This window comes from Mixophyes fleayi, chromosome 7 (assembly GCF_038048845.1).
Source record: "Mixophyes fleayi isolate aMixFle1 chromosome 7, aMixFle1.hap1, whole genome shotgun sequence".
NCBI classification, from domain to species: Eukaryota; Metazoa; Chordata; class Amphibia; order Anura; family Limnodynastidae; genus Mixophyes; species Mixophyes fleayi.
In genome coordinates this window covers 71,783,739-71,810,900 of record NC_134408.1, presented here as the reverse complement: position 1 = coordinate 71,810,900, position 27,162 = coordinate 71,783,739, and the positions used below count along the sequence as shown (strand labels likewise).

Genomic DNA, 27,162 nt, shown 5'->3' with positions numbered 1-27,162 from the left:
TGAAGTCGTTTTTTCAGACTCCCTTTCACGAAATCTCATGTCTACACGATGGCAAAGAGAAATCAAATCTTCTAAAGAAGTAGGTAGTTCTTGAGTAGTCAGTGCATCTTTAATTTTATCGGAGAGCCCCTGCCAGAAGGCGGCAATTAACGCTTCAGTGTTTCACTGAAGTTCAGAGGCTAATATCCTAAATTGAATGACGTACTGGCCTACTGTACGAGAACCCTGACGTAAACGGAGAATGCTGGATGCAGCGGAGATGACACGACCTGGTTCATCGAATACACTTCGGAACGTGGAAATAAATTTGGCACTATCCTGTAATAATGGATCGTTTGTTTCCCACAGAGGGGAAGCCCATGCGAGAGCTTGTCCAGAAAACAATGAAATAAGATAGGCCACTCTGGAATGATGAGTAGAGAAATTTTGAGGTTGGAGCTCAAAATGAACTGAGCATTGATTGAGAAAACCCCTACAAGTTTTGGGGTCTCCATCATACTTTGACGGAGTAGGCAGGTGAAGCGTGGAAGCCGTAGACACCTGGGATGGCACTGGGGAAATGGAGGAAAGCACAGGAGCATCAACATTAGCTGTGATATTCTGTCCAGATGTTCCTTGGGAGGCTAACGCCTGGTAACATTGTAGCAACAGCTGTTGGCGAGCATCCTGTTGCTCCATACGGGTAACCAGATGCTGCAGCATCTCTTTAGCTGTAGGTTCCGAATCTGGGTCTGTCATGGCCTGATCTTACTGTCACGGGCACTAGGAGTCTTTACCCAGGTATCACCAGATGATGGACTTACCAGAGCAGTATAGGTGGTAATATGGTACTCTGGTAGCGGGGTGATCACGGAACAGGAGACAGCAGATGGTAAGAGAATGCTTGTGGAAAGTCTATGACTAGCAGCACTGGTAATAGATAGATAACTGTACACGAGGAACTGGATGGACAAGGAAACGTGAGGGTAGTCAGTGGTCTGCGGATAGCAAGTTGTACCACTGCTATAGTGAGGAGGAATGTCCAGAAGTAACGAGGAGGTGATGCGAGTCAGCGGTCTGCGTATAGCAAGTTGTACCGCTGTCTAGGTGAGGGAATGGAATCCAGGTGAAGGTATCCGGGAAGTCAGTGGTCTGCGTTAGCAAGTTGTACCACTGCTATGTGAAAGGATACTGGAAACTGGTGACTCAGGAAACAGGGAACAGTGGTCTGCCTCTAGCAAGTTGTACCACTGAAATATATATGTGAGGAGGAGCACGGGGAGATAAATGCAATGCAGAGTATACACGGGCACACTGAACTTGATCCCACGATGATATGCACAAAATAGTAATAACTGAGCAGCACTGCACAAATATATAAAGTCACAAGAACTATCCAGGCTAAAAGGTAACACAGTCAAATGATAGCAATAGTCTCAGTGGATAGGAAACTCCAGAGGAGAACAACTCAGTCCAGCTAGATATGCAATACACCAGCACAGTCAATGAGAAGTATGCATACCGTGGTTCAGGAGAGCAGGCTGTCAGAGAGAGGTGCAGGGAGACCTGAACGGCTGGAGGCCGGCAGGATACGAAGTCCCAGGAGGGTGGAAGCGGCAACCAAGTAGGCGCAGCGCACAGTAGGTAGACCAGCAAGGATGTAAACAACACTCAGGAAGCAGCAGCATATAGAACTGGACACCTGGAGAACACAGGAGAGCAGAGGCGGCCTAGCCGAGATGAAAGCAGCGGAGCGTTGACCCGATGCAGACAGGCGAGTTGACACAAGCAGGAACACTGTAGAAGCACGGAGACAGCGGATCGGCTGGCTGCAGACACGAGGAGCACTGGAGGGTTGCGATGAGCAGGACACTGCAGATACACGGAGGCAGCAGATAGGAATCAGCTGGTGCAGCCACGATGAAACACGGGAGAGTTGAAGTGGTTTGGAAACTCTAGAAGCACGGAGGCAGCGGATAGGATTCAGCTGGTGCAGTTACGATGAAACACAGGAGAGTTGAAGTGGACTGGAAACTGTAGAAGCACGGAGGCAGCGGATAGGAATCAGCTGGTGCAGTCACGATGAAACACAGGAGAGTTGAAGTGGTCTGGAAACCACCAAGGAACAACAGGAATCAGCAGGAGCTGAAATACACGAGGAAACACAGGAACACCTTCAGAGGCTCATGGGGAATGAGACTCCAAGATCAGGCAACGAGGTATTGACCACAGGTGCTTTAAATAGGGAGTGTTGCCTGATCAGCCAATTAACTAAAAGGAACATGTACTGAAGGTTTGAAAGGGCTGCACATGCGCAGACCCTCAGGATGGCGGACGGCCACGGTTCCTAAACACTCGAGAAGTAGCACTCACAGTCCGGTGAGTGACACTAAATCTCCCGTAGGAGCAGGATGCTTCTTTGTATCAAAAAAGGACGGAGGGTTAAGAGCCTGTATTGACTACCGGGGATTGAATCTTATCACAGTTAAGAACACCTATCCCCTTCCGCTCATCTCAGGGTTGTTTGATCAGTTAAGAGGGGCTACTGTCTTCACTAAAATCGACCTTCATGAAGCGTATCAAAGAAGGAGATGAGTGGAAGACGGCTTTCAATACGCACTCTGGCCACTACGAGTATCTGGTCATGCCGTTTGGCCTCAGCAATGCGCCTGCAGTGTTCCAGGACTTGATCAACGAGGTCCTCCGAGACTTCCTGGGTGGTTTTGTGGTCGTCTATTTAGATGATATCCTCATCTATTCCAAATCTTTACTCGCACATCAGACTCACGTCAAACAAGTCTTACGAAAGTTGCGAGAAAACCACCTTTACGCCAAGCTGGAAAAGTGTGAGTTTGAGGTGCAGAAGGTATCCTTTTTAGGTTACGTAATCTCTTCTGAGGGATTTTCTATGGATTCAACAAAGGTCCAGGCTATTGTGGATTGGGTACAACCCAACAATCTAAAGGCGGTACAGAGGTTTCTGGGCTTCTCCAATTATTATCGAAGGTTCATTTACAACTTCGCTGACATTGTGGCTCCCATTGTCGCTTTGACCCGCAAAGGAATGGACCCAACTAATTGGTCGTCTCAAGCAGTAGCCTCATTTAAAAGCCTGAAAAAGGCCTTTATCTCAGCTGAGGTCCTTAAACATCCAGATCCAGCTAAAGCATTTGTTCTTGAGGTCGATGCCTCGGACGTCGGGGCCGGCGCCATCCTATCACAGAAGGATCCTCATACTAATCGTCTACACCCATGTGCCTATTTCTCCCGTCAGTTCTCTTCAGCGGAAGCCAACTACGATGTCGGTAATAGATAACTATTGGCAATCAAGTGGGCCTTCGAGGAGTGGCGGCATTGGTTGGAGGGTGCTTCGCATCAGATCTCTGTCATTACCGACCACAAGAACTTGCAATATATACAGTCAGCCAAGCGTTTAAACCCTAGACAGGCCCGCTGGGCATTATTTTTTACCCGGTTTAATTTCCTGATCACCTACAGACCAGGTTCCAAGAATGTCCGGGCAGATGCTCTGTCCAGGAGTTTCATGGCACACCATGTTCCAGTTACTAACCCTGAGCCTATTATTCCTCCTTCCGTAATCCATGCTGGGTTAACCCAAGATCTGAGTGTCACACTTCAGAGATTCCAGAGATTAGCCCCAGATGCTACTTCGGAGCAACGACTTTTTGTTCCAGTCCACTTAAGAAAGACGGTTCTTGCGGAAGCACATTGCAGTAGGGCTGCTGGGCACCCTGGAATTTACAAGACGCTCAAAATCCTTTCCCGCACGGTCTGGTGGCCATCCATGTCTGCCGACGTCAAGAGTCATGTCCTCTCATGTGAGATTTGTGCTAGAAACAAAGTTCCTAAGATCCGTCCAGTAGGCCAATTAGCTACTTTGGCCCCTCCTGCGAAACCATGGACTCACTTGTCTATGGACTTTGTAGTGGATTTACCACCTTCTGCAGGACATAACACGATTTGGGTCGTGGTAGACCGGTTCAGCAAAATGTCACATTTCATTCCGTTAACCAAACTGCCTTCTGCTCGGAATTTGTCTCTCTTATTCATTCAACATATTTTCAGGCTCCATGGACTCCCTACTGACATCGTCTCTGATCGGGGTTCTCAGTTTATAGCGCAATTCTGGAGATCCTTCTGTACCCTTCTCGGAATCAAGGTCAGTTTATCATCCGCCTACCACCCTCAGTCAAATGGGCAAACTGAAAGGGTTAACCAGTTCCTAGAAAAGTTTCTACGATGCTACACATCGGAGTTCCACGATAATTGGTCTTCCTTGTTACCCTGGGCGGAATTTGCCTGTAATAATTCCTGTCACTCGTCTACTAAAATCTCTCCGTTCTCCTGCAATTATGGTTTTCACCCCAGATCTAACTCCCTGTATTCACTCCAGTCCGTTGGTACCCAAGATATCCGCTCCACTGCAAGAGATCTCAGAGTTATCTGGAAGAAAGTACACTCATCATTGAGACAAGCCTCACTTGTGGCAAAAATATTTTCGGACCGACATCGTACCACCTGCTCCCTTAAAGTTGGCCAGAAAGTGTGGCTGTCTACAAAAAATATCAGGCTCAGACAGCCTTGCAAGAAGTTGGGTCCTAAGTTCATCGGGCCATTTCTCATCATCAAGCAGGTGAATCCAGTCGCATTTAGGTTAAAAATTCCGGGCTCGTTGAGGATCCCCAACATGTTTCACTGTTCGCTGTTGAAGCCGGTTCTATACCCTGGTCAAGTCCAGTCTTCTAGTGTGCCTGGGAGAGGTTCCAGCGGGCCACAAAGGTTCGTGGTTCAAAGAATCCTTGATTCTAAAAAAGTGCAAGGGCATGTGCACTTCCTGGTACAGTGGAGGAACCGCGGGTTAGAAGAACGCTCTTGGGTTCCGCGGAGACAACTTCATGCTCCCAAACAACTGAAGGAGTTCTTCAGGAAATTTCCAAGAAAACCTGGGTGTCGGGGTTCCTTGACCCCTCCTCAAGGGGGGGGTACTGTCACGAGCCGCGGCGGTACTCACAGCCGCCGCGGCTCGCTTCTCATGCGCTCCAGCGTCCCAGCCGTCACCTTGACGACCGGGACGTCATTTCCTGTTCCTGCCCGGCCGTCACCATGGCGGTAGGCGGGCGCATGCGCATGTCAGGCAGCCTGTAGGCTGATTAATCTAAGCTCTGGTTTACAGGCATTAGCCTGCACCTGGGTATTTTCAGGGACAAGCCCTGATTGGCCCTGCTCTGTATGAGCAATTAGTCTGCAGCAGTGTATCTCACTCCGCCTGCCTGGGTTCTCCCCCTGCCGGTGCCCACTTCACGACCCTCTGTCAGTCAGCGGCCTAGTCTGTCCCCACCATCAGGGGCTCCAGTGAACACCTGATTGGCAGAGTAGATTCCGGGTTGTGTTGTGCCGGCTGGAGGGGTTCCTAACAAGCAATGATGTTTATTTGCTCAAGGGGTCCTTGCAAGGATCATTACACACTACTTGGAGGTTCCAGTGATTATCCAGAAGTACAGATGGTATAATACAGTTGAAATAGAAAATACAGCTCTTATATACTGTTTCTGACACACAAGTTGGCAGGGGGTAACCAATCCCCCTTCCTAGCTGGCACCACAAAGCAGAGCCGGATTTAGACCTCATGGTGCCCTAGGCAAGATATTGGTTTGGGCCCCCCCACTTTGTACTTTATCTTTAACTAAACTTAGGTATTAATCATAATTAACATGTCAAGAAACTGCAGTTCATGGTTAGCAAGCCCAGTAATAAAAAAACAGCAGTCTCCTATCACTACCACGTCACAGACCGTCCGCCACTAGTTACTGACTGCAGCCCTCTACCTACAGAAACATGAAAAAGTGCTGGAATGCAATAATCATGTTAATATGTCAGTCTTCTGCATGAATCCCATAGTGCAACATTTAAACAAGTCAGACCTCCTCATAATATAAATCCCACCAGATTCAGGATAGTTGGCAGACTGCTCTGCTCTCTCCTACCTGTTCTCGTTACTTTCACAGCTTGTGGCTGCTGGTGTCTTTAGATCAGCTGCTGCTTGTCTGGATCCTGGAATGCTGGAGGCCCTATTTGGAAAATGGGTACACGAAATATAGTAAACTCCAACCAGCCCCAGTGTTAAATCAATATAGCACCCACATTTTATAAGTAGACCTCCCTCCAACCAAAACATTAAATTAATAGCATACACATTTAATAGACCTATTTCCCTCCAACTAGCTCCAACATTAAATTAATAGTGTTACCATTTAAAAACAAACCTATTTCCCTCCCACAAACAGCCCCTCATACACCCACATAATATAAATACACTGGCCCCTCACACACACATATTATATTAATATAACATAGTAACATAGTAACATAGTTGATGAGGTTGAAAAAAGACACCAGTCCATCAAGTTCAACCTATTTTGGATCTCCTGCGATCCTGCACTTATATTTGAAATTAATCCAGAGTAGGCAACCGCCCATCTGTTTCAATTTTGAAAATCCCCCCAGACTCAATATTGCAATCCAATTTATACCCTATATCCACTACTATCCTTTATTTTAAATTAACGGTCGTATCCCTGGATACACCTTTCCGCTAAAAATTTGTCTAACCCTTTCTTAAACATATCTATTGAATCTGCCATCACAACCTTCCCTGGCAATGAATTCCATATCTTGACTGCCCTTACTGTAAAGAACCCCTTCCTTTGCTGGTTGTGAAATTTCCTCTCCTCTAACCTTAGGGGATGACCACGTGTCCTGTGTATGGTCCTTGGGGTAAAAAGTTCCCATGAAAGCTCTCTGTATTGACCCCTAATGTATTTGTACATAGTAATCATATCTCCCCTTAGAGGCCTCTTTTCTAAAGTAAACATGCCTAAACTGGCTAACCTTTCCTCATAACTTAATGACTCCATACCCTTTATCAATTTTGTCGCCCTTCTCTGAACCCTTTCTAGTTCCAAATTATCTTTTTTATAGAGTGGTGCCCAGAACTGTACTGCATATTCAAGATGAGGTCTTACCAATGATTTATACAGTGGCAAAATTACACTGTCTTCCCTTGCATCTATGCCCCTTTTTATGCATGCCAATACTTTGTTTGCCCTTGCAGCTGCTGCTTGACATTGAGCACTATTGCTAAGTCTACTGTTTACGAGCACTCCCAAATCCTTTTCCATTATAGATTCTCCCAAATTAATTCCATTTAATTTATAGATTGCGTTCTTGTTTTTGATCCCTGAATGCATAACCTTACATTTATCTGTGTTAAACCTCATAGTCCATTTAGCCGCCCAATCCTCCAGTTTATTTAAGTCCCTCTGTAGAGAAGCTACATCTTGCTCTGATTTTATTACCTTACAGAGTTTAGTGTCATCTGCAAAAATAGAAACTTTACTCTCTAAACCATCACCAAGGTCATTAATAAATATATTAAAAAGGAGTGGTCCCAGCACGGAACCTTGAGGAACTCCACTTAAGACCTTTGACCAATTAAAAAATGTTCCATTTATCACAACTCTCTGTTCCCTATTCTCTAACCAGTTTTCGATCCAAGTACAAATTTTGATTTCTAGACCCAGTTCCCTTATTTTGTAAACCAACCTCTTGTGTGGCACTGTATCAAAGGCCTTTGCAAAATCTAAGTAGACCACATCTACTGTCCTGCCCTGGTCTAAGTTCCCACTAACTTCCTCGTAGAAACTAATTAGATTAGTTTGACATGACCTATCCCTCACAAATCCATGTTGATTCCCACTAATAATTTTATTGCGTACCAAGTAATCCTGAATACTGTCCCTTAAAATACCTTCCAGTAGTTTCCCCACTATTGATGTCAGGCTTACAGGTCTATAATTCTCTGGTTGTGATCTCGTCCCCTTTTTAAACAACGGCACCACATCTGCTATTCGCCAATCCCTTGGTACTGAGCCTGATGAGATTGAATCTCTGAAAATTAAGAATAGCGGTCTAGCTATTTCCGAGTTTAATTCCATAAGGACCCTTGGGTGTATGCCATCTGGACCTGCAGCTTTATTTATCTTAATATTCTTCAGTCGCCTTTGGACTTCTTCCTCTGACAACCAAGTATTAATTAATGGCATGGTTTCATTTCCATTTTTATGTATTACTCCTGCCATTTGTTCCTCTCTGGTAAATACTGAAGAAAAGAACGTGTTTAATATCTCTGCTTTTTCCTTAGTATCATTTATCAATTCACCCATCTCACTTCTTAGGGGCCCTTTATTATCTTTTTTAATCCTTTTGCCATTTATATACTTAAAAAACTTTTTGGGGTTTGTCTTACTTTCTTTTGCAACGTGCCTTTCATTTTCTAATTTAGCCAATCTAATTTCCTTTTTGCATGTTTTATTACATTCCTTGTACCTATGGAAGGACTCCTCTGACCCTTCAGACTTAAACAATTTAAATGCACGCTTCTTCCTTTCCATTTCTTCCCTTACCTTTTTATTTAGCCACATTGGTTTAGACTTAATTCTTTTACATTTATTTCCCATAGGAATGAACTTATACGTGTATGTTTCCAACAACATTTTAAAGACAGCCCACATTTCTTCCGTATTTTTTCCTTCAAAGGCTTTGTCCCAGTCTATGCTCTTTATAGACTCCTTTAGCATATTAAAATTTGCCTTTTTAAAGTTTAAAGTCCTAGTTGATCCCTTATACTGTTGTTTCTGGAAACTAATTTCAAATGAGACCATATTATGATCACTGTTTCCCAAGTGCTCCTTTACTTGAATATTTGATATTACGTCTACATTATTTTTTTTTACTAGGTCCAGTATAGTCCGGTTCCTAGTTGGTTCCTCAACTAATTGGGACATGTAATGGTCTTTTAGCGTGCTCAGAAACCTATTTCCCCTAGCTGTACCGCAGGTCTCAGTACTCCAATCAATGTCCGGATAATTAAAATCCCCCATAATTAAAATTTGACCTAGTTGTGTAGCCTTTTCAATTTGCTGTAGAAGTTGGGCTTCCTCAATCGTACTAATATCTGGCGGTTTATAGCATATCCCTATCAGAAACTTCTCTGAACTTTTTCCTCCGCTGGATATTTCCACCCACAATGCTTCTATATTATCACCAATATTCTCGTATATAACTTCCTGAATACTTGGTTTTAATTCTGGCTTAATATAAAGACATACTCCTCCTCCCCTTTTATTTACCCTATCCCTCCTGAAGAGAGAATAGCCTTCCAAGTTGACTGCCCAGTCATGTGTATCATCCCACCAGGTCTCAGTAATACCTATAATATCATACTGCTCATTCATTGCTACTAGTTCTAACTCCCCCATTTTACCTGTCAGGCTTCTTGCATTTGCAAGCATACACTTAAGTCTATTGCCTCCCTTAGGTATTTCTTTTTGCTTTAAAAAGGGCCGCTCCTTATCGGCTATGCTTCCCTTTCCCCCCTCTCCACCCCCTTTACTCTTGTTAAATTCCTCCTTACTACTCTCAATGTCTATCCCATAAATACTTGCTTGCCCCTCCCCCCCGGAGCCTAGTTTAAAATCTCCTCCAACCTTCTAACCATCCTCTCCCCTAGCACTGCAGCCCCCTCCTCATTCAGGTGCAATCCATCACGACAATAAAGATGGCAACTGACCGAGAAATCATCCCAGTGCTCTAAGAATCCAAAACCCTCCTTCCTACACCAATCTTTTAGCCACGCATTAACCTCCCTAATCTCCCGCTGCCTCCCTGGACTAGCGCGTGGCACAGGTAGTATTTCCGAAAATACCATTCCCAGCCCCTCCCAACAATCTGTCCACCCGATCCGCAATATGCCGAGCCCGAGCACCCGGGAGACAACACACTGTTCGGCATGCACGGTCCCGGTAACAGATTGCCCCGATCTACCTTCCTAATAATTGAATCCCCTACCACCACAATCTGCCTGGGTCCCTGAGTAACTTTGGTCCCCTCTGTGCTGGAGAGACCATTCCCCTGGTTGCTAGAGGAAGCAGTGTCATCCAACTCTACCAATTCTGAACTGCCTTCCACAGTATCTTCATCCAATCTGGCAAATCTGCTGGGATTGCCTAGCTCAGAACTGGCCTGCCTCTTCCTCCCTCTGCTACCCCTAGTAACTGTTACCCAGCTGCCTACCTGTGCATCCTCCTCTGTCTCTGCTCCACCCTGCTCAGATAACGCATCAACGGTGAGCTGTAAACTCTGCTCCAGGTTGGCAATGTCTCTCAATGTTGCAATGGTCTGCTTTAGATCAGTTACCTGGGCTTCCAAAGAGACCAATTGCTCACATTTCTCACAGAGGTATAAACCTTGGAACACTTGCTCCAAGTGTGCATACATATGACAAGATATGCATTGAGTGAGATCATCAAGCCTGCTACTACTCATCTTATTATGGCTAACCTAACTTCTTATAGCCTACAGTGAACTTTAGTACTAGCCTTTCCTAGCCACTTACCAGATTAAACCCCTTCCTGGATTCAACTCCTTACTGGAACCAAATCCACACTTTAAACAAAAACAGCACTTGAAATCAAAAAAGCAGTGAAATCACAAGCTCAATGAAATCGCTTGCTACCTCCTGTTAAATAGAGCTTGCACTAACCAGCTGTATCAACTATGCAATTAAACCACACCCACTAGCTCTAACAGAGAAAAGGAAAAAAAACAAAAAAAAACACTTAATAAACACACACAAAAACGAATCCCGTTCAATAAACACACAGAATAATTCCCCAAACTATATCACTCTCTCAGCACAGCACAGCAATCCTTACTGGAACCAAATCCACACTTTAAACAAAAACAGCACTTGAAATCAAAAAAGCAGTGAAATGACAAGCTATAAAGGGTGCCTCTTTTCATTTTGAGGTAAGAGAGGTGTCAGGATTGAGGCAGCGGGTCATGTGAGGGAATAGATAATGAGCACATGTCATGGGGAATATCAAAGAAAAGCTGGTGAGTGTTGTAAGGGTATTGTTGGCTGAGGAGGGGCCGTGTGGGGAACAGACTTCTAATTCACATGCCCCCCCTTTGCCCAGCACCTTTAGACACAAATGCCCCATTTGTGCCCTGCAGCTTCCATCACACATGCCCCCCCTGTGCCAGAGCAGCTTCCATCACACATGCCCCCCCTGTGCCAGAGCAGCTTCCATCACACATGCCCCCCCTGTGCCAGAACAGCTTCCATCACACATGCCCCCCTGTGCCAGAGCAGCTTCCATCCCACATGCCCCCCCCTGTGCCTTGCAGCTTTACACACACATGCCCCCCTGTGCCCTGCAGCTTCACACACACATGCCCCCCCTGTGCCCTGCAGCTTCACACACACACATGCTCCCCCTGTGCCCTGCAGCTTCACACACACATGCCCCCCTGTGCCCTGCAGCTTCACACACACACATGCCCCCCCTGTGCCCTGCAGCTTCACACACACACATGCCCCCCTGTGCCCTGCATCTTCACACACACACACACACACACATGCCCCCCCTGTGCCCTGCAGCTTCATGCACACACATGCCCCCCCTGTGCCCTGCAGCTTCACGCACACACATGCCCCCCTGTGCCCTGCAGCTTCACACACACACATGCTCCCCCTGTGCCCTGCAGCTACACGCAGCCACACACACACCTTCTTGTTCTTACCTTTTTTTTTTACAGGAACAGAAATGATGGAAGCTCCTGCCATAGACTTCAAGCAGCCCGCCTAACACAGTGTACCATGTGACCGCTGAGATCACATGACACTGTGATGTCATATTGATGTGACAAGGTAACTAGGCTGCAGGGGATTTACCCACTACAGCCTATACCCCTAACTCTAACACCAGCCCCTCCCCCGATGCCGCGAATCGGGGGAGGGGCCACATTTTTTTTTCCTCCCTTGTCCCCCCCATCTGGGCCCCCAGAAAGCCGCTAGGCCCTAGGCAGGTGCCTTGGTTGCCTAGCGGTAAATCCGGCCCTGCCACAAAGTCTGAGATATTGCATCAGATATTAAGCATCAGGCTGTAATATATTCTTTAAATCTTGGATTTAACTAAATTCACATCAATCTGTGATTTCCTAAATTACTTGCGGCTTGCATCATTTATGTAGTTCATCTATCTTTTTAACAAGACAGGATAAAAGGTAATGACCTCTTGCTGTGTATTCAGGCTACAATAAGTGTTGGTCACTCACAGGGGAAAAAAAGGCTTAATTAGCATGGGATTTCCTTTCTTCCATTCTTACAAAAACATATTTCCTCCAACATATGCCTACTGCATCAGAAATCAATACAATTTTAATACAAAAATCAGTACATTAGCAATGATATATATCAGCTCACTGCGCCAATAATTAAAATTAATGTATACAATAAGTTATTTAAAAGTGATCCAGCGACAAGACCCCATATTCACTGCTGAAAAATTGCTAGCACCAAACATATATCATACTTGCCAACTCTCCTGGAATGTCCTGGAGACTCCCGCATTTTGCGAGAGTCTCATGGACTTCTCCCGGATCTGCCCACTTCACTAGGAAGTGCCCACTTCCTAGTGAAGTGGGCAGAATTAGGTCCCAAACGCTGCGATTCCCGGTGAATCGTGGCGTTTGGCCCCGCCCCCGCTGTCAAATGATGCATTCGCGTCATTAAGTCACGGGGCGCGGGACCAAAATGACGCGAATTTTGGGGCCCCATCACGCAGACCTCCCCAGCAGGCTTCTGGAAACAAACTTACTAAAGTTGGTAAGTATGACATATAACCAGGGACGGACTGGGACTAAAAATCAGCCCTGACATTTAAAGCACACAGGCCCACCTCTATTCCAGATAATAATATTACAGTACTTTTTGCAAAGGTCACTGTTATACATTGTCCCGTGAGATACAAATGAATTACGTGCAGCTTGACTCTCTATTTGTAGCATAGTGCTTACCAGTATCAGCTAATGGTATGTACAGGACCAGCAAGAGAAATTTGGGAACTTTTGGTGCCCCCCTCCATAGACGAGCAGTAAGTAAACTATGTGCCGCTGCTTAGTGGCGGCGCCAAAATAGGCGTGACCACATTGTGCTGGGGTGTGGTCAACATGGTGTATTGATACATATATTGTAATAAAACATTACATTTATCATGCTCTCCCAGCCACATTCTGACACCCCCAGCCCACTGTACTTCTCTATGCTTCTGTGCTGCTGACATCCATCAGGGTGGGAACTTCCTGTAGAAAGAGCAGGGAAGCTTTTTGTCTCACAAGATTACCAAATCTTGTGATACTTAGAGCTCCTCGGCTTGCTCTACAGGTAGTGTCCCTTCCCCTAACCAGAGCTGGATGAAGGCTCGGGGGACCAAGGGTATTTAAGACAGCAGGGCCCCTATTACGTAACATGGTTATCATTTTAGACAAATTTTAGACAAATACACAGGCAATACTGTGTGCACTACTGTTAGATGCACACAGCTCTGCCTTCACAAGCAGTACATTGAGAAGCGGGACATACCTCCCAACTGTCCTTGCAGTCGGACCAAATCCTGACTAAGCGAGACAGCCACCCAAATTCAGGGCTGTCCCATCAGATTCAGGACAGTTGGCAGACTGTCCTGCTCTCTCCTACCTGTCTTGTTTCTTTCACCACTTGTGGCAGTTGGTTTCTTTAGCTCAGTTCCTGCTTGTCTTGATCCTGGAATACTGGATGCCCTATTTTGAAAAAAATGGGCACATGAGATTTAGAAAACTACAATGAGCTTGGTAGCATTCACGTTTTATAATTAGACCTCCCTCCATTCCCAACAATAATAATATGAACATTTAATAAGTAGACATTTTTCCCTCCGACCAGCCCCAACATTAAATTAACAGTATACCCATTTATTCAAAACCTATTTTCCTCCCTCCAAACAGTCCCAGCAATAAATTAAATAGCATTTACGTTTAATAAATATAACCATTTTTCACAACCATCCCCGGCATTAAATAATTCATATTCACAGTCAATAAATAGCCCTTCTCCCCAAAATCAGCCCCATGTTCAATTAATAGCTCCAAACCACCCCAGCATTAAATTAAATTAAAGGTCCCGTCACCTCACCTTAAATAATTAGCCCCACCTACACTCCACCATTAAATAGCCTACCTCCCACACTATATTAAGATCCTCCCTTCCCTCACACGCCATATTAAAATACTGCGGCCACACACACACCCAATTAAAATACTGCGGCCACACACACGTCTAATTAAAATACTGCAGCTAAACACACACGCTTAATTAAAATACTGCATCACACACACACTCCCAATTAAAATACTGCGGCCACACACACGTCTAATTAAAATACTGCAGCTAAACACACACGCTTAATTAAAATACTGCATCACACACACACGCCCAATTAAAATACTGCGGCCACACACACACACTATATTAACATAGCACACACACATACACTATATTAACATAGCACACACACATACACTGTATTAACATAGCACACAAACACACTCTCTTAACATACATTTTCACTTACTCCCTCCACAGCCATGTTCACTCCACCCCCCTGTAGACATGTTCACTTATTCCCCCCTCCTCCAGTAACTGTCCCTGTCCCTATCCCCCGAAAGGAATTCCAATACTAAAAAGAAAACATTTAATCGAAAACATTTACATCATCAGTCTGCTGGCATTTACTCTGCGCCCTCAATGTGTCATCCAGTCCAGTATATCCAATCGTACACTGTGTCTCATAGATTAATGTTTCCATATTGTTGTTCTGAATGAAAACCATGGTACTTCGAAATATGGAGTGTCATCCTACACCATTGCTGTCTAGAATATACAATTTGCAAAATTTACAAATGTGGTATTTTTATCCAAAAGTTGTAAATATTTGTCATCTCAAAGTGCATAATTAAATCTAAATGGTTTCTTTATAGACTGAAAAACATTTGTTGTAATTGATTACGTGCTAAAGACAGATATGCTAGCAGAGGACATTTTACTTTATGAACTGATTCACTACCAAGGGCAGATCAAGGCTTAATACAAAACTAAGAAGGCAGCAAATTAAAAGGCAAATAACCGCTGAACCGCTCATTGAGAGGGAGCTCCTACGCGGCTGCGCATGGCGTCATGACATCACGTTGCGCGGCCAAGCACAACGTCATGACGTCACTTCACACGGCCACGCTAAACATAAAGCGCCGGGACCCGACAGGGCCAGAAGCCGGACCGGCCCACTCAGCCATCGACCCTTCTGGCAAGTGCCAGATGGCCAGTCCGGCCCTGCATATATCTGTCACATGAAATGGACAAGTTTGACATCTTTGTGAAAAAATTGTGAATTGGTTTGGTTATGAAGGAAGGGGCACACTCCATTCATAAAAACACATGACAAAAAAAAATCAACTATTTTGTCAATGTATAGTTGTTTCAAAAATAGTGCATTTTAATTTCGGATGGAACCTTATTAAAAAGTAATTGTGCTTAAAACAATATATGATATACTATACATGGATCTTCGCCCATACAAAACTCTAATCAGTGAAGTGTCATATTACAGGAACTCTTTCACAGATAACCAATCAATTTTAGCGTTACAATTGCCAATAGAAATGAAAGAACACTTCCCAATCGGCGAGTCCGTTTCATGCGATCGTCAGGAAGTAAAGCTTTTCTGTATAGTGTGTAGTTAGTATTTTGTATTCTTCTCCTGTTAAGGCTTAAACATCTCATGCTGTAGTCGTCTGTGGAAGGCAGTGTATTTTATATGAGAAACCACGTTTTACAATCAATTTTCTGTATAGATTGTTCATTTCAGAGGACCTCCAGTTATAATTAATAAATGAAGCGGACAAGTGCTATATTTAATGGTTTCTTGGTGCTGTTAGTAGCTTTAGGTATTCGAGATGTATTCTTCGTTTATGAAATGAGCAGATGCACTATGACCTACATGTTCGAGTATCCAGAGTATCAGGTAAGTAAACGCCAATGTAAATAATCTGATGAAGTGCATTACATTACATTTACATGTTTTAAGAGTTGTACTGATCATTTGAAATGGATGTATAACCTTAACACTATACCCTGCTATATGCTAATGATTTAATTAGTTCACTTTATTTCGTATGTAACTGCTCTCATGTGAGTGTGGGATTTTTTAAAATGATCTTTTAATAATATATATATATATATATATATATATATATATATATATATATTTAATAAGGTAATTGAGAGCATAATTTTTCCAAAACCATGGACAGAAAGGGAAACTGATTTGTATTATCCCTTGTGTGTATGCTGTCTTTGTTGAAATAATGTATGACTCTAAACTTCATTATTACATCTGAATATTGTTAGTAATCCAATTTATGGCCCAAAATGTTCACTAGTTTTTCTCATGTGTTTACAGTACGAAACAATAACTCTGCATACAATATTCCTGCAACAGGCAGTTGATATTCTTATTTTCCAAGGCACTGAAACATCATAGCTGCCATATGCGCATGGAAGAATGAAAATGCTCCACAGCTGCACTGACAGGAAATAAAATTTTCCTGCACTCTCTCTTTAATAATATAGCTCTCTACTGAACTCCATCATTGCAAAATAATTTATTTTTAAATCTTCTTTTTTAGCAATGCCCTTTTATGTGTTAATTCTTTGCTGATCATTTTATGAATTAAATGTAAGGGTGGTTTGTTAAAAGCTAGAAAAGAAGTGTGTAGATGGGGTGGTATGGATATGTCCCTTCACTGTTTTTGTTTGTGTATCTCATATAAATATTACAGCACTAATTAAAAAAATGGTGCTGTGTAAATGCATAATTAGGTTTATAACTATAACATTAATTGAACTAATTTAATTTATTTTTTTAAAACTAGAAACTACTACTGACTTGAATTTGAAAGAACAAATCTTGATATTGCAGTTTGTAAACTAATGTTTATGCTAATGCTAATAGATTTGTCAGCTTTTATTGTGTGTGTGTGTGTGTGTGTGACTACATTGGAATGGTTTAGTGCAGTGGATCCCAAACTTTCTCAGTTCGAGGCACCCTTAGGGTCTCCATAATTTTTTCAAGGCACCCCCAAGTCAAAAGAATTACCAAGTTGCCCCCGCCTTGTTTACCACCGGGAGCCGCGGCTGTTTGGGAACCACTGGTTTAGTGTCTCAGGTCAATGTCCTGAAGTTTAAAGAAAGTTAACTATTTGTGTCCTTGGAACTCAGTCATTTTGTCAAGCTAGGGTCGGGGACAGTTGTTAAAGTCTCTTCAGAACTTGGAATAAATAAATTGTTACTCCCATATTTTCAAAGTTTTGGTTATACCATTTTAAATAACTTCTTCATGTTTGGGTACATTATTCTCAAACTGGGGTTTTAGGAAATCTGTACACAATTTGTTATATCTGTGTGGCTGCTTTATATATGTGGGTGTATATACATTATGCATTCATTCTTTTCTCTCTCACCCTCTCTCTGCTTCCCTCCTTTTTCTCTTTCCCTTTTTTAATGTAGGGAGTATTTCTTATGATGGTTATGCAACTCGGACTATTGTATGTCTTATTGGCAACATTTACCAACAACTGCATAAAATGAAAAATAGTTTTCAATCCTTATCGCATTGATAAGGATTGAACAATTTTTCATATTTATGAAAAAAACCAACACAGGAACAACCGTTCCAAAAAACGGTTGTTCCTGTTAAGTGTATCACTTACCTAACACTTTCTTTTCTCTTGCAGTCCTTCAGTGATGTTCTTCGGCTTCTTTGTAATCGTTGTTCTCATGCGCTGACAGCAAAAGTCGCGCATGCGCAGAGAGCAGCCTAGTGTAAAATGAAGAAAGACAAATTAGCATGTGACAGGGTGGGTTCACATGATCCCTCCACATATGCGCTGGGAGCTGGACAGAAATGAAAAGTGAAGAGAAAATCAATTACGAAGATGAACGCCAGCTTCAGCTGGTGTACATTAACATAGCAAGTTTCCGAAAATTAATAATTTTCGGAACTTGTTAGGGAGCAGTTCCCATACTATTTTATGGGCACTGCTCAGAAAACAAAATAGAATGCAAAGCAGCAGATATCCACGATATTTGCTGCGATGCAACAATCATAAATTTGAAGGATCCTTCAAATTGCGGCTGATTCACGGTAAGTGTCCTTTGGGGGAGATTGCACTGGTGAATAAAGAGGCACCTTAATTTGTTGTTACTAGTGACCACCTGAGACAGAATGGTCTTACTTTTTCCACTATGTCTTTTATTCCCACAAATGCCACCAGTTATAAGCTGACAGGACAGGCTTGCTTTGCCACCCTGATTTTCTCTCGACTGTGCTGCCACCAGAAATCTGGGCTTGCTCTTCTAGCATATCTTTCACTCAATGTTTTTTTATTTGGTGTTCCTCCTTACTGTCAGTAGTGTGCCAACTGCACACTATTGTAGTAGTCTAGTCGTTGCCACCACCAGGCTCCTTCTCCGGCACTTGAAATTGCTTCCTTATGGGTAGTTAGTATAGCTGCTGCAGCAACTCTTTGCTGGTGACTGATTACCTATTATGAATCAGGACTCTGGCCAGTTTCTTCTGACTGCTAACTTTGTGTCAGGGCTGCTGGGTAGCAGGTAAAGCGTTGACACAGAGACAGCCGGGGAACTGATTCGAGTGTAAGCTCTTATCTGTTGATCACATTGTACAGCAGGCAATAGGCGTTGGGCAGAATCTTGAAAGCAGTGATGGTTTATTGATCTTAAGAGTCCTTATGAGGACCATCACACACTAGTTAAAAGTACTTGTGATCCTCAAGTGGAGATGGAATATATATTTCACATGGACAAAGTAGCTCTTTTTATACGTTCTGGACAAATAACCTGGCAAGAAGTAATCCAGTCTCCTACTCTTTACCCAATCCAGGCAAATTTATGGAGTTAGCATGTGAATCAGTATAAATACAAATACATCTACGCACTCATGGATTCTCTAATAGCTGTGATAAATTAATTGTAATAAAAAATGTAATACTTAAATTGTATACTCTTGATGTAGCTGTATCTTCTTTTCTTCTGAGGTTATTCAATCCATTAGTGTCATACAAACCAAAAAATATAGTGTATTAAAGTAAAACATACAAGGAGAGTAGTACACCGTAGTGTAAAATTAAAATAGAATAATAACTAGTGGTGGAAAACAATGGGGCACCACTATGTGGCAACACATGTGACATCTTGATTCCAGAGCACAGAGTGGAATGGTGGAGTTTTAATGATTGGACACTTATTATTCTATTTTAAATTTACACTGTGGTGTACTACTAGTGACTTGATTGGCTTACTCCACCACCCGGTCTGTTGAGGGTAGAAGGATGAAGGGATGTTCTTTCTGTACAGTTAAGCAGTTTTTCTCTCTCCCCATCAGTAACCGTCTGTTACTGACCACTTTGGCTACCACCACTAGGCTCCTTCAGTGGCACCTAGCACCGCTCACTTCTGGGTAGCTGGTATAGCTTCTGCAGGGCCTCTTTGTCCAGAGAGGCTGGGTTCAACACAGGACAGCCGGGGAGTGGATTAGAGTGTAATGTCTTATCTGTTGGTCACAGGATACAGCAGGTAATGGGCCTCAGGCAGAATCTTCAAGCAGGGATGTTTTATTGCTCAAGAATATTTACACACTAGTTGGAGATACTTGTGATCATCCAGAAGTACAGATGGAATAATACACTTTACCTGGACAACAGGGTTCTTTTTCTACAGTTTTACATACACAACTTGGCAGGAGGTGATCTAGCCTCCTGCTCCTTTAACCAACCTGATTCACGTGCACGTTGCATGAATCAGCCTGGAGGGGTTAACACCTTTTTACATGGTTGCTAGAGGCAGTGGTGAGTATACCCCCCCCCCATCCACGAGCTGCCAGAGAGAGGGGGGCTTAGCCTCATCCCCTCCCATGGTGCCAGAGAGTCTATGGCAGGAGACAAAAACCACTCCCAGGGACCCCTGCATTGGAGTCTGCCCCCCCTTCCGACTGGAAATAGTACCAGGGGAAAGGCAGCCCCTAGCTGCTGCTCTCTGAGCTCCAGAATGCTGCTAAGCCAGTTGAGTCCCTCAGGAGGCGCTGCATCTCCTGCATTCATTTGAATCCTGGAGGCTGTTCTGTAAACCCTTCTGGTAGCCACTGCAAGCTGGCTGCCGGGGGGTGAAGGCTCCATGTGTCTGCTCCTGCACCAGGGAAGTTAAGTACATGTTTTATTATTCAAACATACACATATACACACAGTTAGTTTAAATATACATTTTCCATACACATAGGTGCCTGGAGTTAACCCTTTGGCACTGTGTGCCTGTTGATTACAGGAGCCGCAGCTGCCATTCATTATGATTATAATTTTTTATTCATCTCTCTTTTTAATATAAACTAACTTGCATAAGTTGGTGCTCATTTAAGGAACACTATGAGTTATTTGAGATTTTTTTTTTTAGGTGTATATTACAATTTGTCAATAGTCTTATGTCAATGGATGTATTGGGGGGTTAATTTGCAGAAATAAATAATATATTGTCCGTTGGGGAACTCTCCAGACAGCAAATCACAAGCTTCAACTTTTCTTCAAAACTATGCGGTATATTTACTAAACTGCGGGTTTGAAAAAGTGGAGATGTTGCCTATAGCAACCAATAAGATTCTAGCTGTCATTTTGTAGAATGCACTAAATAAATGAAAGCTAGAATCTGATTAGTTGCTATAGGCAACATCTCCACTTTTTCAAACCCGCAGTTTAGTAAATATATCTCTATATCTGTTTTAAAAAAGGCCTGCTATGAATTATAAGGTGTTAGGAACCATTAGTGATAAAATATGGTGATCACTAGCACGAGTGATAGCAGACTGAATTATACCCACTAAATAGAGAAGGGTTTTAGAGACACAGAATTGTATGAATCCTAAAAACTAAGATAAAAAAAGAGCACTAACATAAAGAACGTAAGCTGAGGCATAGTAATGATCAGTCACAAATAGAGTGTCATATCTTCTGCTTAACAATAAGTGCTAGCAGAACCGCTCTGCACATGCCCAGAAAGTGGGCGTAAGCCAGGGGCGGATTGGGAAATTAAAGTGGCCCTGGAAAAAAATAAAGTGGCCTTGTGTGGGTGGGGCCAACACAAAAGTAGGCGGGATTTAGAACTAGTGGAATTTGTAGTAACATTTAGGAAAACCTGGATGTGATGACTTAAGACACAGTGGGTCATTTTTAAAGCAATGCAGGGAAAAAGCTGCCAGTCCTGTGCTATAAAAAGACATGAATCCTTTTACATTATCTGCGACTGGTTTATGTCTCTGTGCTCAAACTTCTTTAGTTGCCTACTAACATATCATTCCAAAATTCCCTTCATAGAAACATATCTGACTTTGTTTAATAAGTTTAACTATTACGAAACATGTCGGCAGAATCCTATTTGATAAGTCTACCAGAGCAGCATATGAGCATCTCACCGCACTGTTGCATCTTTCCCTGACATCATGAGCTGTAAACTACCTGTCAAATCTCACTCTTTTAATATATAAAAATGTGTACTGTGTTTAAAAAAAAATGCATTAAAAATTATCCTTATAATAAATGGCTATGCAGTGCGATCACCAGAAAGGTAAAATGTTTTCAAGCAAGAAAACACTTCTTTTGTAACAACTATGTATGAGTCCTAAATGTGCCCTATGATTGGTGGTGGTTTGATTTATTAACAGCGCAGGGAGGGTTGGCAGACAATGGCATAAGTGAAGGGGAGAGCTATTCCAAGGGTTTGCTGGTGATCTAGTAAGTGCAAAGGAGGCAGGAATAATAATTTTGTCAGTGCAATGGCGACTGGCCATATGTTCAACAAAGTGATCTGAGAATTGGACCAATGCAATGTAGAAGGCAGGCAATGGAATCAATGCAAGAACCACTAAAGTACCGCTAGAGCTGGAATAAGGCTCCGTGGGGCCCGGGACACTTAAGACAGGGGGGGTTATCATTTATGACACATACACAGACAAAACTGTGTGCACTCCTACTGTTAGCTGCACGCAGCTCTACCTTCATGAGCAGTACAGTGTGAAGCGGGACATACCCCCCCCAACTGTCCTTTCAATCGGACCAAATTCTAACTAAGCGAAACAGCCCAAATTCTGGCGTGCCCCAACAGATTCAGGACAGTTGGCAGACTGTCCTGCTCTCTCCTACATGTCACTTTCACCACCTGTGGCTGCTGGATCAGTTGCTGCTTGTCTGGATCCTGGAATGTTGGAGGCCCTATTTGGAAAAATAAATGGATACATGATGTGACTGGATCACTCATAAATAACTTATGGTATCAATTTATGTAAGGGAAATAGCGCAGGGCGCATAATTATATAATTGCCAATGCACTTATTTTTAATATTGTATATATTCTGAGATAGGAAATCGTTATTTCTCTTTCATCCATCTGGGGGACACTGCTTAACCATGGGGTTGAGTAGGGAGGTGAGGAGTCTGGCACCTAAAGAGTTAACTTTTTCCTGCTGACAGCATATCCCTCCCACCAATTCCCCACATACCTCAGTTTGAATTGGGTGCCCTAGGAGAAGGGCTGTGCATCAGAAGAGCTCCAAGAGACAGTGAACACTGTTCACTGGTAATAGGTTTTTTCTTTGCTTTTCAAAGTTTTTTTTTTGTTGATAGCAGCGAGAGGCTCTGTGTACAACTGAGCTGACTCATGGGAGAAGTGCCTGTCAGCTGGGGGCGGCCCGCAGACAGGGGAGGTAAAACGCTTCTCACAGCGGGAAGCAGTCGGCAAGAGACTCTCCCCGCTGATAGCAGGACGGGCGCTGCCACTAGGCAGAAAGCGCCATTACTGCTGCCATTCCCCGGAAGCCAGCTGGAGCATACCAAGTCCCCTCCTCCTATGGGATGGTAATGGGTACTTGAAGGATGGCGCGCTAGTGATAGCGCTGTACGGGGAACACATTCTAACAGGATTTCCCCTAAATACAGAAAGGGAAAATCGCTGTTAATGAAAAACACAGAAGGAGATTCCAGTGGTAGGGGAATGTGTTTGAGGAACACCGCTTCCCCCCTCCTGCTGAGTGAGTACGTGGAAGATCCCTTTTGGCGCCAAAGTTCAAAAGGAGGACAGATGCAGCAGTCATTTGGAGAGAAGTGCACTGTTGACACATATCTTCCCGCTAAGTATCACTTTGTTTCTTCTGTGTATGCATGTGTATTATAAGACAATGATGTGTTGAGAGAACTGTTGTTTAAGGAAAACTATAAAGCTCTCTAAACCTGTCTTATTTAATCAGAAATACTATGATATGTTAAATAACCTAATCTGTATTTTCTGATAAATGTTGGGGAAGTGTTTGGGCGTGCCAAACATATTGTCTGTTCCAAATGTAATGCTAAATTGGCTTGTGAGCATTGGCCTAGGTGCTCTGTGCTAATTGCAGTCATTCTGAAAACCTGCTGCAGCCTTTCCTTGGCTAACTATACCTTATACTCTCTATATAGGATTGATAGAGAAAGGGGAAATCGCTGTTAGCAGAGACACAGAAGGAGATGCCAGCGGTAGGGGAATGTGTTGAGAAGCACCTCTTCCCCCTCCCCCACTGAGTGAGCAGGTGGTAGATCCCTTTTGGAGCCAAAATACAAAAGGAGGTCAGATGCAGCAGTTATTTGGAGACAAGTGTACTGCTGACACATATCTTCCCCACTAAATATCACTATATTTGTTCTGTGTAGGCATATGTATTATACGACTATAATGTATTGAGAGAGCTTTAGGTTAAAGAAAACTATAAGCTCCTCAACCTGTCTTATTTAATCAGAAATACTATATGTTAAATAACCTAGTCAGTATTTTCTGATAAACATTGTGGAAGTGTTTGTGCGCATGAAATGTGATTTTGTTTTTTCCTTATCTTGTCATGACTGATAAAGGTAAAACAACTGGTGCCAAACATATGATCTGTTCAAGTATTCTGGGCAGAGAGCCAGCAGGGGGAGCTGTGTAAGAAAGCCACCCCTCCCCCTCTGCTGAGAGAGCACATGGAGATTCCCTCTGGTGGGAAAGGACACAGCAGCTATTCGGAAGGAAGTACTGCTGCTGACACACATCTCCAAACTGCTAAGTATCATTATTCTCTCTATATATGCTGAATAGAGAAGTATAAATATTGTTGGCACATATACTAGGGAGAGCTTGATGTTAAAAAGATTACAGCTCTCCCTTCTGAAAGGTATCTTGTGTGTTTATGCCTATTCTGTCTATACGTGACTTTATTTTTATTTCTCTTATGAGGGCTGATAAAGAGTAAAGCAACACGTGCCAAATAGATGGTCTGCTCCAAATGTAATGCTAAATTGGCTTGTGAGCAGTGATCAAGAAGCAGGTGCTCTGTGCTAATTGCAGCCATTCTGGAAAATCTGCTGCAGCTGTCAGCCTTGCTTTGGCTAATTATATCTTATACTCGCTATAGACTGATAGAGAAGTATGGATTCTGACCACAATTTGAGAGAGCATAATGTTTATAATAGATTATTGCTCTCTCAGGAACAGCAATACTATCTTTGGGTGTGGTAGCTTGTTTTCTACTAAAAATGTGAGGAAAACAGAGCAACATGTGCCAAGTGTTTTTCTCCCTGTTCCAAAGGCAATACTAAATCAGCTAGTGAGCATTTGGAATCAGGGATGCTGTGAGGATTGCAGCCAGTCTGGAAGGTCTACAGCTGCTCACAGCCGTCCCTGGGCTAAGTATATTCTATACTCTCTATGTAGTGGGTCTACTGATAGGGAAGTATAGATTTTGACTACATTTTGAGGGTAGAGCATAATATTTATAAAAGATTATCGCTCTCTCATGTACGGAAATACTATCTTTTGACTTGTTCATAGATTAATTAGTATTTCTGGGTGGATACCTTTGGTATATACCTGTATTTTACTATGTGGTGGCTTTGTTTTCTACTAACAATGTGAGAAAAATAAAGCAACATGTGCCAAGTGTTTTTCCCGGTTCCAAATATAAGGCCAGGTTACCTGGTGAGCATTAGGATCCAGGGATGCTCTGGGCTGATTGCAGCCAATCTGAAGAAAAACCAGCTGCTTGCAGCCTTCCCTTGGCTAAAGAGATTTTATACTCTCTATAGGAGATAGGGAGGTATAAGATTGTGAGTACATTCCGGGGGGAATAGCATAATAATTATAAAAAATATTATTGCTCTCTCGTTGACAGAAATACTATCTTTTTTTGACCTGTTCATAAGATTAGTTAGTATTTTCTGTGTAAATATCTGGTGGTAGTTGTAGTTCAGACAGCCCTTTCGCGGGGGCGGGTCTGGCAGAGGCCAGACTACCAGTTCAAGGGCCGGGGGAAGCAGGAGACAGTCCCTTCCCTCTGCTTAACCAGATGGTTCGTTCAGACCAGTGCTGAACCTCAAGCAGTTAGATCTGCATCTGAAAGCAGACTCCTTTCGGATGGAATCCCTGAGAATGGGCATAAATGGCCTGGAGACAGGCTAATTCATGGCATCTATATACATCAGGGATGCCTATCTCCACGTTGCGATCTGAGAGGGGCAACAGCCTTTTTCTCAGGTTTACAATAGGCACAGCTCACTATCAGTTCAGAGCTCTTCCGTTCGGGCTGGCCACAGCCCCAAGGGTGTTTACAAAGATTATGGCAGTTATGGGGGGCACTTCTTCACTCCATGGGGGTGCAGTTAGTGTCTTATCTGGACGATCTGTTAGTCAAGGCTTCAACAGCACAGTTGTTGGAACAACATCTTCGCCTTATGGTGAGGGTGCTGGAACAGCACGGCTGGCTCTTGAATATAACAAAGTCACAGATGGTCCCTCAGCTGGTGGTTGTTAGAGGACAACCTAACAAGAGGCAGATCCTTTGCCCCGTGGGCTTGGGTCCTGGTATCCACAGACGCCAGTCTGAGTGGTTGGGGGGGGCAGTGGTCCTTCACCTAAGGATACAGGGCCTGTGGTCAGAAAGACAGTGGGGTCTTTCCATAAATATGCGGGAGCTCTTGGCCATCTGGAAGGTGCTACAGAGAGCTCAGTGTTCTTCAGGGAAGGCCGATCCGCATCCACTCCGACAATACCATGGCAGTGTCATATATAAACAAGCAAGGAGGCACCAGGAGTGCAGGAGCCTCCCTTTGAACCTCTACTCTCAGCAGAGTGGCGGTTCTTGACCTGGAAGACAGTCTTCCTGCTCGCCATTGCCTCGGCTAGAAGGGTCTCCAAACTGGGAGCTCTATCTTGCAAAGAACCTTATCTGGTCTTTTATGAGGACAGAGCAGTTTTAAGGACTATTCCGTCCTTTCTCCCTAAGGTGGTCTCAGGTTTCCATGTAAATCAGGAAATAGTTGTTCCGGTGTTCAGAGAGGAACCTCTGACTCCAGGAACAAAAACAAATAAGTATTTGGACGTAGTGAGGGCATTACGTATATAGGTTAAGAGATCTGCAAAGATACGTAAGACAGATTCTCTATTTGTATTATTTGTTTTTTATAGGAGGGGATGGCCAGCATCTAAGCAAACTATTGCCAGATGGCTTACCCAGACAATTAAGGAGGATTTATCATCATCATCATCATTTATTTATATAGCGCCACTGATTCCGCAGCGCTGTACAGAGCACTCACTCACATCAGTCCCTGCCCCATTGGAGCTTACAGTCTAAACTCCCTAACACACACAGACACACAGACACGGGTCAATTTGATAGCAGCCAATTAACCTACTAGTATGTTTTTGGAGTGTGGGAGGAAACCGGAGCACCCGGAGGAAACCCACGCAAACACGGGGAGAACATACAAACTCCACACAGATAAGGCCATGGTCGGGAATTGAACTCATGACCCCAGTGCTGAGAGGCAGAAGTGCTAACCACTAGGCCACCGTGCTGCCCATATATGATTTATATTGTATTAATCTCCCTGTGCCGAAGGGGCGGCACGGAATGGAGCCACGGTGGACCAGCTGTGCAGGGCAGCCACCTGGTCCTCGGTCCATACCTTTACGAAATTCTACCAAATTAATGTATTTGCGTCTGGCGACGCCTCCTTTGGCGTAGTGTTCTACATGCAGGGAGATCAGAGCGGTTCCACCCTTCAGAGGGATTGCTTTAGTAAGTCCCCATGGTTAAGCAGTGT

General features: G+C 43.5%; 1 protein-coding gene across 1 annotated transcript in view; it reads left to right on the top strand.

Annotated features, from left to right (window-relative positions):
- The first annotated feature begins 15,647 nt into the window (after nt 1–15,647).
- PGAP1 (post-GPI attachment to proteins inositol deacylase 1) overlaps nt 15,648–27,162 on the top strand; it is a 113,030-nt gene continuing 101,515 nt past the window's right edge. Inside the window, exon 1 of the mRNA XM_075179964.1 lies at nt 15,648–15,956. Within this exon, the coding sequence (XP_075036065.1) occupies nt 15,825–15,956 (132 nt within the window). The 5' untranslated portion in view covers nt 15,648–15,824. The remainder of the gene's footprint in view (nt 15,957–27,162) is intronic.